Below are 15,030 nucleotides of genomic sequence, written 5' to 3'. Positions count from 1 at the left end.
CTGGATTTTGCATGTTTCAATTATGAAATCCAATTATTGATGGAAAGTTAGTAAGCACTTGTTTCAACCTTGAAAATTTGAGAAATCCATAGGCCATGTAAAACTGTTGAAATGCAAAAGTCACAACGTATACCTTTTCATGTTTATCCATATATTTCTCATGGTCTTTACCTTGTTCTGAATCTAGAAACACTAATTAGCTTATTTCTAACTAAGTACTAGAGTACCAAGCTTACTTTTATAGTTGATCTTACTCCTCTATGTTTGCTTCAGGTAAAGGAAGCTGCATTTTCTTCTAGAAAGCTGTTAACTAATAATTCAAGATTGAAGAAATTGTTGGATATTTTCAAAATTTGATCAGTTGCAAGACGGGGGCTGTCTTAGGACCTGACATAAGACCCATCACTGTTTGATTCCTGCAATGTTCAGAAGTTGTTCAAGTCTACTTGGCACTTCTTCATGTTTTTGATAGTTAATTACCATCTAAATGGCATTTAAATATCCAAAAACTGTCTGGACACTTGCATTGATGTTGAGGAACCTTTTGACCAACGCAAATACAGAAATTAGTGGTGAAAGGTTGCAACTGTTGATCATTTTCAATTTCAACTCTATAAAGGTCTAATAGGAATGGTTTGCTGCAGAAGATCATTTTCCTATTACTAGAATTCTCTGCAAAAACACACCATAGTTCAAGTAGGTTCGTCAACTTTGTGCAAGAGTTAAGACAAACACCCTTCAAATTATCCTAAAGGATATTTGTCCAAAGTCTTTGCACACAAAATTCTAGAGAAATAAAGTCTAAAAGAAAGTGATATCGAATCACAATTTGAAGTCTTTTTGTATCATTTGTTTTGTAACATTTAGCCATTTTCTCCTATATTATCCCCAACAGAAATTCATCGTCTCGCAAGCAAAAGAATAGAAGGAAGCGGTTGCCGTAAACAGAGCTCAAGAGATAACTTTTGGAAAAGAAGAAATCAACTCTGAATCTGTTTTGGTTCAGATGTCAATCATCTTGTTGATATAATAAAACGCTCAGCTCCAGAATGTTGTTGACTCGAGACGTCTCAACTCTGTTATCAGGACAGATAAAGGGAGCTCAAATCAATAAACTCCACCTAGGTTTAAGCCTTTAGATCACTACTTTAAACCATCCGTGTTTCTTTCTCTCAGAGATGTGGAACATCTCTGCATGTTCCAGTTGACGTATCTTCAAAAGAATACCTACCCATTCTATGACTTGTTCTGCAGCCTGATAATGGAGTTCTTACTAACTCAAAGGACAATAAACATCATGTAAGCAAAGATCATGCATGCAACTCAGGACAAGGAATTGCAGAACATAACACTGGACGGGAATAAACTTCTCATTTCTTGATATTGATATAAAGCTCTTAATTGCTTTTGTTGGCTATTTTAATAAAAAAATAGCACATATATATTGTTCAATGAATTTTCAGCTACAAATAAAACCATAACTTATGTCTTAAAAATGAGATTTATGTCTTGAATTGTGTAACCTACGTAATGATTAGGTTTATGAATTCATTTAGTGAATTTTTTGCCGTTATACAATGAACCTAGACTTTTCAATTTATAGCTGAAATATGAGGTGTTAATTCCTCTTAATGTTGGTATTTTAATACTCCTACTTTCTTAGCCTATAAATAGAGGCATCTATCAACCAAACCTGATATATACTTGGTCATCTCTAAACTATCTTCTACTTTTCTTCCTCTCACTATAATTGGATTTTATAGGGCAAAGAATTAATGTTGTGTGAAGTTTATATCTTATTCCAACAGTGTAGATTGGAGTAGACTACAGTGACATAGGTTAGGTTATTGTATCGTAGAGGCGACGTGCTGAGACCTATTACACCGGACAATACTCTGTGGAGGCACGAATCGTTTTAAAAAAAGCAATCTAATTCGCACTCTAACCCGTGTCAAATTAACTTTTTATGGTACAAATTATTTGCATTTTTTAATGCAATATTGAGGTATGAAATTTTTGTTAAATTTTGCTAGAGGAATTATTGTTAATTATACGATTTATTTTGATCAAGAACCAACAGCTTCATACGAACAAATGACCATCCTGGCAACTTACAAATCTTGTGCTTTGAAGTGCTAAATATTTTTCAGCCAGTCGTACGGATCCATAACGAATATCATCTCGAAAATGCATTGAGCAAATGAATAAGTTGGTAAAGATTCACTATCTTCATTTACAACTTAGAAGCCGTTCTGTAAAATACAACATCTGTCCAGAAACATGGTAATGATTATTACAGTTACAAACGACTAATAAGGACTTTGATATCCTCATTTGCTTCCTCAATTTCTTTTGCCGACTCTTCTGCAGATTGTCCGCACCACAGGACTTCAATCGTTTCAAGTTCAGGTATCTCTGCAAAATCATCGGGAACTTCCTGAAGGTCTTTGCAATTCTGTAGAACTAATCGTTGAAGTTTGGGAAGGGGATCAGAAGCGGCCTTCCAATGTACAATGTTCAGACTGTCTAACTTCAAGAACTTGAGTTCCTGGAACTCTCCTTCCTTCATCTCCCATGTTTGCCCCTCAAAGGCACCAGAATTTAGTTTAAGAACTTGGAGGTTTTTCAGTCTTCCAATTGCAGAAATATTACTCCAAGGTAGGTGAAATTCAGAAATAGTCAATTTCTTCAGGTTCATTGGGAGAATGAAGCCACTGCTGCTAAGAGTCCTTCCATAGTAAAATATATTCAAAGACTCCAAATGAGTTAGAACATCCAACCTGGGAAACTGATTGCAATTGTGAGAAGAATCACGTGACTCGTAGAATATGCATCTCAATTTGCAAAGATTTGGAAACCTCCGTATTATCCTTTGCATGTCTCCACCACAAGAAAGAGAAGGGCGGGAGAAACTCACCAAATTTTCCAACTGAAAACATCCTTCAGGGTCTTTTCCATCCAAGTTGAAAGCAACATGATCATTCACATGAAGATGCCTTAAACTTGCCAAGTGCCAAATAGTATATGGTAATACAATCTTACCATGTAATCCCTTTACAATCAAAGTTTCCAGGTTCCTGAGGTTGGCTATTGATTCTGGAACAGAGCGCAAATACCCACAAACAGCCAAATATCGCAGTCGAACCAGTAGTCCTATTTCATCAGGAAAGGAGATACCCATGTTGATGCATTCAAAATCCAACACCCTGAGAAATTTGAAGTTGTGGCAAATGAATGAGATGTCATAAGGACATCTTGGCTCTGAATCAGTAAAGGCAAAGAATACCAAAGAACGGGTGCCAAGGCCAAAAGGTCTTGATTCAACAAAGTGATTTCGCTGCAGGAAAATGCTCAACCGATAGGCATCATACATTACTGGATCGATGTTATGGTCATAATAGAATTCAAAACCATAATCTGAAATGGGAAAAGAAGCATATGGTTCATCGGACCTGGTTACTAGCTGCAAAAATTTCTCTTCTTTGGCTTTTGACTGACAGAAATCACGTATTAGATCATGGAGGCGACATGCTTTGACCTTTCCATTATATCTTCTTTTGGAGATTATAACTAGGCTTCGGTTTATAAGATCCATCAAGTAATTCTCCGCAATGTCTTCCAAGCTTTTCGATTCAGTTACTTGTATGAATCCTTCTGCCAGCCAAAACTGTATCAACTTGTGGACAGGAATATCTTTATCTTCAAGAAAAACTCCCAAATAAAGAAAGCATGCTTTTAGATTTCCTGGTAAGTGCCGGTAGCTCAGTTCCAAGATTTCCATACATCGAGCTTCTGGATCTTTGAATATTTCTGAGCTCAAGCTTTCTGCAATTTTTTTCCACCAGTCTTTTCTCTTTTCTGTCCTTCTGAGGAGACCAGATATTGCAACAACGGAAAGAGGTAGTCCTTTACACTTTTGAGCAATTTCCTTTCCCACTAGCAACAATTCCTCAGGACAACCATCACCTTGGAATACCTTTTGTTCTAATAATATCCAACTTTCAGCCACAGTAAATGGGCGAATAGAATGAGGATCAGAATTGGGTTCAATTTCCAAGGCCAAATCACGACGACGACTTGTGACCAAAATTCTACTTTTATTGCAGTCATCTGGCAATGAATGTGTCAAGTCACTCCAAGCTCCAATATCCCACACATCATCCATGACTATGAGATACTTGTTCCTCAACAAGCACTGACGCAATTTTGATTCAAGATCTTCCTCGCTCATGTGATGATTTTCAGCAGAAAGCCCGTGAACGTCCCTTAAAATCTCTAGCAATATCTCCCTTTTGTCATATACCTGTGAGACAGTGCACCAAGCACGACAGTGAAAGTAATGCGTGACATTTGGATTGTTGTAGACTTTTCTAGCTAATGTTGTCTTGCCCATACCTGGCATGCCAACAATAGATACAACATCTCGCTTTGTGGAACCTCTGATAAGTCGATTAACTATAACTTCTTCTTCATCACGGAGATCCACCAATATTTCATCAATTTCTGGTCTTGTGCCTCGCGAAACCATGTTTTGTGAAATGTCAGTGGAATTTTGGACTTTGGCTCCCTCGGTGAACACATGAATTAGGGAGGCCTGCTTGGCAACAAGTCTTAACTCCTCCAGTAGGTCATAAAACCAAAAGAAATGTTGCCAATGAGCATCAATCTCAATGGAATCAATGACATATTCCAGCTTATATGCTAGTTCAGCAATGTGATTACCAAGATCTTTTACCTTTGATTGCTGAATATCCAACTCTGAAATTTTCAAGAGGAAAGAACTCAATGACTCTAAATGTAGCTGAATCTCTTCAATATGAGTCTTCACAGGTGCAATTGAATCAGGATCGTGTTTCAGCAGGTCCTGTATGTTTCTGACAAGAAAGTCTATGAACCCCCATCTGTAAGTCTCAGGGAAATTAGACAATGGAATTTGATTAGCAATCTCCTTGAGCTTTGGCTTGATATGCTTGACCTTTTGTAGCAGCTGAGAAGATGAAAGGATCATTTGGTTGATCATGTCATTTGTGATTTTTTTGGAAGCAAATGAGCGACAGAAATGTGTCACCCCCCTAGCAAATGCTTCAGCTTGCACGAAGATCATCTCCACGTCGTCTCTGTCCTTCATTTGCTGATTCGGGAGAACTAGCGTAATAAAGTTCAGCTGCTCAAGGAGGAGTCCAATCTGTTCTTTTCCATGAGCCAGGAAACTTGTGTTACCACTCTTCGATGATAAAAGTTCCATCAAAACTGACTCCGCCTTGGAAAGCACAATCTTAAGAAGCAATTCGAAGAGTGAGTTCTTTACTGTAGATTCTGTAATCTTCTTACCCTCAAATGACTGACAAAGAAATGCTACCTCCTTGGCCAGTTCCTCAATGAGTTCTAAGCTCTTCTTCCCATATTCTATCTTCTCAGTGGGAATATCGTTGGAATACATTCTCAGGTTTTCCAGGATGTCTTTGAGTTTTTGAATATAGCTGTTATCGAAAAGCATATAGGAGAAAGTGCTGTTGCTGTTGCTGTTAAGGAGAATTCCCTTGAGGAAAAGCTCTGCCTTGAGAAGACAAATTTTGATTAGTAACTGAGAACAAGGAGGAGGTTCCGTTTCATCTTGCTTCCGCAGCAACTCCCAGAGAGAGAAAGCCTCCACGAGGACAGCAATAATTTCTGCAAAGAAACCTTTCACATTTGTCCCGGGTTCCTCCTCCTCCTCCTCCTCTAGTTTAGTGTTGAAAAAATCAACTAACAGGGAACTCAGCTCCTGTTCAAGAAAAATGTTTGCTCTCCACGTGTGAAGATAATCACAGAACGAATCCACGCGAAATGTACCTCCATGGATGCTATAGAGATCTCTCAGGAAATTGAGATGAAGCTCCATGAACTTGGGATTAGTAGGATCAATCTCATTCTGCAAACCCTTCACTAGTTCAGTCAGCTTGATTTTCGCAGACTGGATTCGATCTGTTTTGCAACTGAACCAGCAACTACAAGCCTGATTCGCAACGTGTACAAGGAGAGATGCAATCCGAGTTGGAAAAGCATTACTAATAATTAAAGTTACATCACGATGACCCCGTATAGTTTCAAGCACATAATCCCGGATCAATTCCAGCTCCTTGAATGAGGCAAAGACTTGTTTCTCATCAATAACTAGACTAACTTGGCCAACTTCATCATCATCAAAGAGATGCAGAGTGGAATGGACAGACCACAGATTTAACATTACAGAATCCACAAAACTTGTCCAAAAATAAACATCAACAGGAGGAGGAGGGTGTACCTGGAACGAGCATCCTGATATATGTTGGTCAACAGCTTCTCTAATTTCTGTTATGAATTGATCGGTTTTTATTTGGCAGTCAACTACTAACTGTAGCAATTCAGACTCTGAATTCTTGTTGCCCTTCTCGCGTTTCTTGATCTCAGACAGGCGAACAAGGTCCCGCAGAATCTCCTCGACTGCTGCTTCAATCCTGAGGGCAAGAGCATGAGACTTGGATTCTGATTCTCCTCCTTCCTGTTCCAAATCCTCTTGATGCTGCAGCCGCAGCTGCACAAGCTGCTTATCTCCAGAATCTCTTTGGCCCAGAATGGATTCCCAAAGCATCCTCAGAAACCTCCAATCCCTGCTCAGAACATCAATGTTGCTGGATAATCTTGGAAGCTCCGAAGCTCTTTCTTCCTCTTCTTCCTCAACAAACTCGTCCAGATCAGTCTGTAACTCTTGCAAGGCCAAATGAAAGCTATCAAAGCTCGAAGCCATGGTGACCAAAATATAAAATATCAATGTATTTTGGGCTTTCTCAGTCAGATTATGCTCAATAGATCCAGTAACCTCTTTCAGTACTAGTAATGTAGTAGCTTCCAAAAAAATTATAGCCTGCCTCCAATGTCTGAACACTAGAAAACCGGACGGTTTGCCGTCCGGTGGGTCCCCAATGCTCAGCTGCTTGACTGCTGACAGGCGTCAAACCTGTGCAATAATAAATACCTGCTTAAATAAAATACAAATTCTGTATATAGCGGTAAGCAGGGTCGAATCCACAGGGACTGGGAATAATTTAATTTCTTCTCAAGTTCCAGATATGGGGGGTTTTGAAAATGATAGTAACTAAATTACTTGGAATAAATTAATTAAAATAAAATAACTACAACTCAAATAACTAATTATCACAATAAAAATAATAATGGACGAACTCTAGCCAAGAGACAACTTCGGAGATGGTTCACTTAATTTGATCACAGATGCAAGGATTATTCCAGTTACTATCTGATAAATTAGTTATAGTTGTCATACACGCGATAAACAACCAACTCTTCCTCAACTTGTCGATAGCCAAGGTACGACCGTTGACTATTTCTCTAATCAGGAAATAACCCTAGGTACGACCATAGAAGTTCAATTCCCTAATTGCATGAATAATTAGAAGAGCCTAATTCTAACCAATCAACACGCTATGAGGGTCTCTTTAAGTTAGCCTGCCTATCTCCCTGACACAAACCCAATCATGCCAGTTGCCACCAGTTTAGAATAATTAAACAATTACGGATTTAACTACCCTAATTGGCTTCAGGTTATTGAATTAATCTAGAATCCGGGCCCTGGATAATCGAATAATAAAACAACCATATGAACATAAAGCAGAAGACAGACAAATACCAGTGAATAATGGGAATAAATAAAAACTAATTCGATCTCACAAATTTAGTAGAACCAAATCCTCCGTTGTTCTTGACTAGACAAACTTAGCCACACCTCATGAGAAAATCTTCAAGTAATTCCACTGAGGTCCAGGCCATCAAAAGAGCCAAGAAAGAAACGAAAAAACTAAAACTATCCTAAAAACTAAGCTAAAACTATTATACCTAGCCGCCTGTACGTTTCTTCCTTTTTAAAGCCAAAATGACTAATCCCTAATGCTTTCTCTCCGTGGTCCCCGCCGAAATTTAGAGTCAAAGTCCCAGAAGGGAACTCTGCCGAATTGAGAGAAACCAAGTCCACAAGGTGGGTCCTGCCGAATTGCTTCTTGTTTCCCATCTCTGTACGTTACTTCTCTTAAAGGCCAAATGAAGAAAAGCCTTTTCTCCTCTCGTGGTCCCCACCGAAAACAAGAGTCCCAAGTTACAAAAGTAGCTCTGCCGAATTCTCTCCTTTTGTTTTCTATTGCTCATCAAAGACTCCCATCAGCAACCGAAATTTTTTGTTCTCTTGCAGAACCATGTGGGCCCAACTTGTAAATCCGCTGGAGGCTCTAATGTGTGGAGAATTTTTCTCAGTAAAATCTCCTTATTAGCATTTGTCAGTTCAACTTCCTGTAGATAGGTCCAAATACCAAATATAAGTATATATTAACAATTTAAAACAATATTTGGTAGGGACAAGGGAAAATTAACAATAAAATTACTAACAATTAACACCCTATCAATTCCCCCCACACCTAAATCATGCTTGCCCTCAAGCATGGGACGACAAATAACACCAAAATTTGAAAATGGTTATTGCTCCATCTACCCTATTGCCAAGATACCAAGGAAAATAATAATCAAGCATCAATGGTCAAGTCCAAGAAACATCACTCCGGTTAGCTTCTAAACCACAAACTCCTCTAATTCCAGGTTAACTAATCTAAGAAAAAGGAATGACACATAATATGTATCAGTAAATGGTCCAACTACTAACCAAAATCTCAACATTAAATCCATAAATCGGCAAGCTGACTTTTATTATACACTAACACAACATTCACTTTTTTTTCACATTTTTTTTTTAACTTTCACTTTTTTCTTTCCCTTTTTTTTTTTTCCCTTCTCTTTCTCTTTTTTTTTTTCTTTTCTCAATAGTAACAAAAGACTTAGTCGCTAGCCATTAGAGCCTTTTGACGCGAACTCCAACATTGGCCAGATGAAGGAGCCCGGTTACTCAGCTTCTATCGCCACGTGACCACGTACTCATAGGAATTACTACCTTTTGACGCGAGAATCAACACTTTTAGGTGCAGATCCCCGGTTACTCAGTAGTAAAGACTAGCGGAGTACAGTCAAGTTTATTCATAGCTAAAAATCACAAAAACTCAATATAGCACAAGAACCAAAAGAAAACTTGCATCAGCTAGCCTCATTTTCAAACATGGAGAACTAAAGTTAATAACCGGACCAATTCACATAAAAATGCCAATAATCATTCCCTATGCCTAGGAAAGTTAACCAAAAATTATAAGAGTGAAACAATCATCGATATTCACCAAAGAGATGTTTTTGGATTCAGCCACATTAACTCGATACATTTTTATTATAAAAACTTGGCAAAAGTAGAAATAGAGGCAATAATCCAACATCAAACCTTGGCATGCACTTACGAGCCAGTCACTAGAAAGAGAGAAAGAAATTGAACGAGAGGTGGACAAATAGCAAATTAAAAAGAAAGCAAAAACATCTAAAAAACTAAAAAACAGAAAAACTAGCGCAGCTGCCCCCCCCACACCTAGATCCTACATTGTCCTCAATGGAGGAAATAAAGCAATTAAAGTGAAAAGGACAACGAAACTTCCCTCTCGAGTGGCTAAGGGGTCGGCGGGAACAGCGGAGGGGCACCGATGTGGTGAGACATCAAGTCAACCAGCAAATGCAAAGCTCTGTCCACCCAAAAACTCAACAACGTCTCCAATAATGTGCTAAATCCAGCAATATCAGTTCAGAACTTTAGTAATAGCAGCGCAGTCGCAAGCCCTTGGCGGTCAATCAGATCTCTAACCAAATAGAGTTAACAAGTACTCGCACCCTTACCATTGGTGCAAATCGCAATTCAAAATCAATGAGATTGCTATAGCAAAGCAGATCAGTAGTAAAGCAATAACCCCAAGTGTTAATCTAGTCACAAGAAAGATTCTAAACCTCTAAAGAAGAGCAACAGGCGACTGGAATTCCAATGAATAGAGCAAGTAGAGGAACCGTAGGTGGGAACCCAGTCCACCGAAGTCAATAAACAAACCCAGGAAACAAATAAGTCCTCAAATGAGTCAACAAATTGCACAAATGATCAGACCAAAATCACAGACACTGCTCCTCCAAATCAGCAATATAAACCAACATCCAGAATGTCCTCAAAAACTCGATTAAAAACTACTAATGCCAACAAGGAATGCAGTTGCCGAATTAAATCAACCAAAATTTCAACAAGCACAACACTGGCCGAGATTCTTCCCAAAATATCACAGACAATTGTTAAAATTCCAGCCCACCCAAGAACTTCAACAATTCCCCCCAAAAGTTCGAACAAATGTCCCCAGCAGTGAGCCTCAAGAAGTGAACAAGTCAAGCAATAGTAGTGGAAAACTATGACATTAACAACTGAATCTCAAACCCCCAGCATTTCAACTAGATGCACTGAACTGGAATAAGCAATGTAGAGGGTATAGAAGCCTCCCAATTTAACAAACAATATTTCAGCTCACCCAAATACTCAACAAATGGCTCCAGTTGGCCAGTAGAAGTCGCAACCCAAAATCAGCAATTTCAAAGATAACAGCTCAGGGCTTGGACAATAATCATTTAGCCAACCAAATAGAAGTACCCAATTGAGGTCCAATCACCCCACCAGTACCACTGGTGTAGTAAACTATGGAAGAGAAATCACACACCACCAATATCAGGCCACCGACAAACCAAAATAACAATTAACACTGCTCACAATTGAGAATCGCAACAATCAAAACACAAGCAAAGCTGCCTCCCAATTAGCAAAAGACAATTTCACAAATCCAGCCCACCCAAAAACTCGACAAATGTACCCAAAAGTTCAACAAATATTCTCACGAGTATGGCAAACTAGGAATGAACAAGATCCGGGTCAAATATCACAACCAATACCACTGGTTTACCACACGATTGAAGAAATAACCCCCAACGGCCAACAATACCAATTATTGAGAAACCAGACAGCACCAATGAATATTAAGAAATTGGGAAATAAATTCCAAATACCTCCACCGAAGAGAGTAGCGTGCGAGGTTGGCTGGGGCTGTTGGCAGCGTCCAAGTGCTTCGGTGGCGGCGTTGGCTCGCGATGGAGCTGCGGCGGAGTTGGCTATGCGAGCAGAGAGGGACCAGCGAGCTAGAGTGGCGCGCGCAGACAGCGGAGGGAACTTCAGCAGCGGCGGCGGTGGAGAGGCGGGTGAGCTGTGATGGCGGCGCGAGGGAGATGGGCGGCGCTGCTGCGGTGAGATCGAGCTGGTGGTGGAAGGCAGTGACGGTCACGCGGGCAAGTGGGCGGCGGGACAGAGGCTGCTGCCGCGCGCCTGTGGGCTTGTGGCTGCGCGAGGAAGGAGCTGCGTGTGGAAGGAAGATGGGCAGCGGCGGCGGCGATGGAGCTTCAGCAGCGGCGAGCGGCCTGGAGTGGAAGCATCGAGGGTCGGCGAGGTGCGAAGTGGATGGCTGGCTGGTCCTTTGCGCGAGACGCGAGGTGGCGGCGTGAGTGAGGTGGGCGGCGCGAGTGGCTTTCGGACAACAGAGAGAGAGCAGGGGAGAAGGAAGAAAGAAAAAAGAAGAAGAAGAAAGAAAGAAAGAAGAAAGAAAAAAGGGCAAAAATAGTTTTTTTTTTTATTTTTTTATTGCACACTCAAATTTCAAAACTCGAATTGTGAGAACCAAAACTGAAGGTGTAAAACGGAAAATGTTTTTATTTTGAATTTTTGATTTTTTTTTTTTTCAAGGAACCTCTGGCTTAGGCGTGGGCACGTCTAACTGCTATAGAGTCCGCAGATCCTGAACGAAAATTTCTTTCCCTCAGGCGTGACCACCTGGCGTGGGCACGTCTAACTGCTATAGAGTCCGCAGATCCTGAACGAAAATTTCTTTTCCCTCAGGCGTGACCACCTGGCGTGGGCACGTCTAACTGCTAATTCCCTGTCACCAAACATCAAACTATTAATTGACACTAACACTTAACTAGAACTTCAAAAATGAATGAAAATTGAAAGAAATAGTCTTGGGTTGCCTCCCAAGTAGCGCCTTTCTTTAATGTCTTTGGCTAGACATTATCATGTTTTGCTCATGGAGGATAAAATCTTGTGGCTCGTTTCAATGCTTCATCTTCAATGTGATCCTGGTAACCTTCATAGATGGAGTAATCTTTGAGCACACGAGTTACGGTCTTCCATGGACTAGTAAATGGCACCAAACAACCAAGTAATGACCTTAAATCTTCATTCACTCCTCCATCACAAGCACTTGCTGGTTTGAGATATTTTGCCATCATGACTCTTAATTTATTCCTGGCATGAAATTCAAAATCGTCTGGTATAATAAAATCAATCTCACTAACAGGAATTAAAGAATAAGAGTCAGGAAAATATTGATCAAGGAATGGAGGAGATGTCACCGCATTTGGAGATAGTTCACTGGATTCATTCACTTGAACCATTTGATGTTGGGGTCTCAATTCGTGCTCTTCAACTTTCTTTTCAACTACATCTTTAGATTTTTTTTCTCGAGACTCTTGCAGTACCATGTCATTTGTCAGAATAATTGCACTCTCATCTTCCTCATGGTCGATAATAGTCGGTGAGGACAATTCTTCGTAAACTGGAGAAATCAAATTGCTCGTTTTAAATGTCCATTCAAGCCTTGCTTCTTTCATCTCTTCACTCATCTTTTGTGTCTCCTGTTGAAGTTGATGTACCTCCTGTTGAATTTGATATGTGTTAGTAGCTATTAATTCAACCATTTCTTCAAGAGACATACCTGACATGGATGACGGTTCTTGAGACTCTAGCTGTTGAAAATCTAGTGGCCCTGTTGTATAATTATAACTGGAGTTATCCCACCATCCTTGATCATACCCGTTTGGATTAGGGTTATACCACGTTTGAGACCATGGTGAAAAATCTCCATAATTATTGAGTGGGACACTCAGATTATCTTGATATTCGGGGCACATACCGGTCGAATGATCCCTGGCATAACAAATTTTACAGGTTGCAGCAGCCATTCTTTCTCTAATAGAGTTTACTGCCTCTGAATATGCAAACTTAGCAAAAAAACTAGTCTCATCGCCTTCCTCGGAAACAAAATCCAGTCTATCACCAAAATACGGAGTGTTAGAAGCCATAAAATATAATAAATAAAAAATAAGAGAAAAATAAATAAAAAATAAAAAAAATAAAAACAAGATGAACTCAAAAAGAAACAAATTAATCTGGCACCAGTCCCCGGCAACGGCGTCAAAAATTGACAGGCGTCAAACCTGTGCAATAATAAATGCCTGCTTAAATAAAATACAAATTCTGTATATAGCGGTAAGTAGGGTCGAATCCACAGGGACTGGGAATAATTTAATTTCTTCTCAAGTTCCAGATATGGGGGGTTTTGAAAATGATAGTAACTAAATTACTTGGAATAAATTAATTAAAATAAAATAACTACAACTCAAATAACTAATTATCACAATAAAAATAATAAAGGACGAACTCTAGCCAAGAGACAACTTCGGAGATGGTTCACTTAATTTGATCACAGATGCAAGGATTATTCCAGTTACTATCTGATAAATTAGTTATAGTTGTCATACACGCGATAAACAACCAACTCTTCCTCAACTTGTCGATAGCCAAGGTACGACCGTTGACTATTTCTCTAATCAGGAAATAACCCTAGGTACGACCATAGAAGTTCAATTCCCTAATTGCATGAATAATTAGAAGAGCCTAATTCTAACCAATCAACACGCTATGAGGGTCTCTTTAAGTTAGCCTGCCTATCTCCCTGACACAAACCCAATCATGCCAGTTGCCACCAGTTTAGAATAATTAAACAATTACGGATTTAACTACCCTAATTGGCTTCAGGTTATTGAATTAATCTAGAATCCGGGCCCTGGATAATCGAATAATAAAACAACCATATGAACATAAAGCAGAAGACAGACAAATACCAGTGAATAATGAGAATAAATAAAAACTAATTCGATCTCACAAATTTAGTAGAACCAAATCCTCCGTTGTTCTTGACTAGACAAACTTAGCCACACCTCATGAGAAAATCTTCAAGTAATTCCACTGAGGTCCAGGCCATCAAAAGAGCCAAGAAAGAAACGAAAAAACTAAAACTATCCTAAAAACTAAGCTAAAACTATTATACCTAGCCGCCTGTACGTTTCTTCCTTTTTAAAGCCAAAATGACTAATCCCTAATGCTTTCTCTCCGTGGTCCCCGCTGAAATTTAGAGTCAAAGTCCCAGAAGGGAACTCTGCCGAATTGAGAGAAACCAAGTCCACAAGGTGGGTCCTGCCGAATTGCTTCTTGTTTCCCATCTCTGTACGTTACTTCTCTTAAAGGCCAAATGAAGAAAAGCCTTTTCTCCTCTCGTGGTCCCCACCGAAAACAAGAGTCCCAAGTTACAAAAGTAGCTCTGCCGAATTCTCTCCTTTTGTTTTCTATTGCTCATCAAAGACTCCCATCAGCAACCGAAATTTTTTGTTCTCTTGCAAAACCATGTGGGCCCAACTTGTAAATCCGCTGGAGGCTCTAATGTGTGGAGAATTTTTCTCAGTAAAATCTCCTTATTAGCATTTGTCAGTTCAACTTCCTGTAGATAGGTCCAAATACCAAATATAAGTATATATTAACAATTTAAAACAATATTTGGTAGGGACAAGGGAAAATTAACAATAAAATTACTAACAATTAACACCCTATCAACTGCGAACTTCCTAGGTATCGAACTGCCACTAATAGGGGTACTCTTTCTTTTTTTTTCTTTTTTTCTTTTTTTTTAAATTTTGCTGAGAAAGTTAGAGCTTTTTGTTTTAATAAAAAAAAATTTGGATAGATTCGCTTCGACGAATACACATCCTCAACATAATCATAATCAGCGACAAGAATGAGATTGGAATTTAAGAACTCGAATCCTTGCATCAAGGATAAAAATGAAATTCGAACACATGATTCTTTATAAAGAAGTTATTTATTCTTATCCATTGAACCAACTTGTATTAACCGTTCGACTTTTCACTTAAATAACTGGATAAATCAGT

The 15,030-nt window shown here is 39.2% G+C and overlaps 1 protein-coding gene across 2 annotated transcripts; it reads right to left on the bottom strand.

Moving 5' to 3' along the window:
* Positions 1-2,205: 2,205 nt before the first annotated feature.
* Positions 2,206-11,506, bottom strand: LOC113736354 (putative late blight resistance protein homolog R1B-17). 2 transcript variants are annotated; one of them, XM_027263289.2, is made up of 2 exons: positions 10,984-11,506; positions 2,206-6,976 (listed from the first exon to the last, which is right to left on the bottom strand). In XM_027263289.2, the coding sequence occupies exon 2, from the start codon at positions 6,764-6,766 to the stop codon at positions 2,300-2,302; it is 4,467 nt and encodes a 1,488-aa protein (XP_027119090.1). In that variant the 5' UTR covers positions 6,767-6,976; positions 10,984-11,506; the 3' UTR covers positions 2,206-2,299. The 2 variants fall into 2 exon arrangements, with proteins under 2 accessions (XP_027119090.1, XP_027119089.1); XM_027263288.2 differs by lacking the exon at positions 10,984-11,506 and adding an exon at positions 7,870-8,702.
* Positions 11,507-15,030: the final 3,524 nt, after the last annotated feature.

The sequence above is a fragment of the Coffea arabica genome, chromosome 3e (genome assembly GCF_036785885.1).
Source record: "Coffea arabica cultivar ET-39 chromosome 3e, Coffea Arabica ET-39 HiFi, whole genome shotgun sequence".
In the NCBI taxonomy this organism is placed as follows: Eukaryota; Viridiplantae; Streptophyta; class Magnoliopsida; order Gentianales; family Rubiaceae; genus Coffea; species Coffea arabica.
The sequence above is the reverse complement of the archived record's forward strand: the minus strand, read 5'-3'. Positions and strand labels throughout refer to the sequence as shown.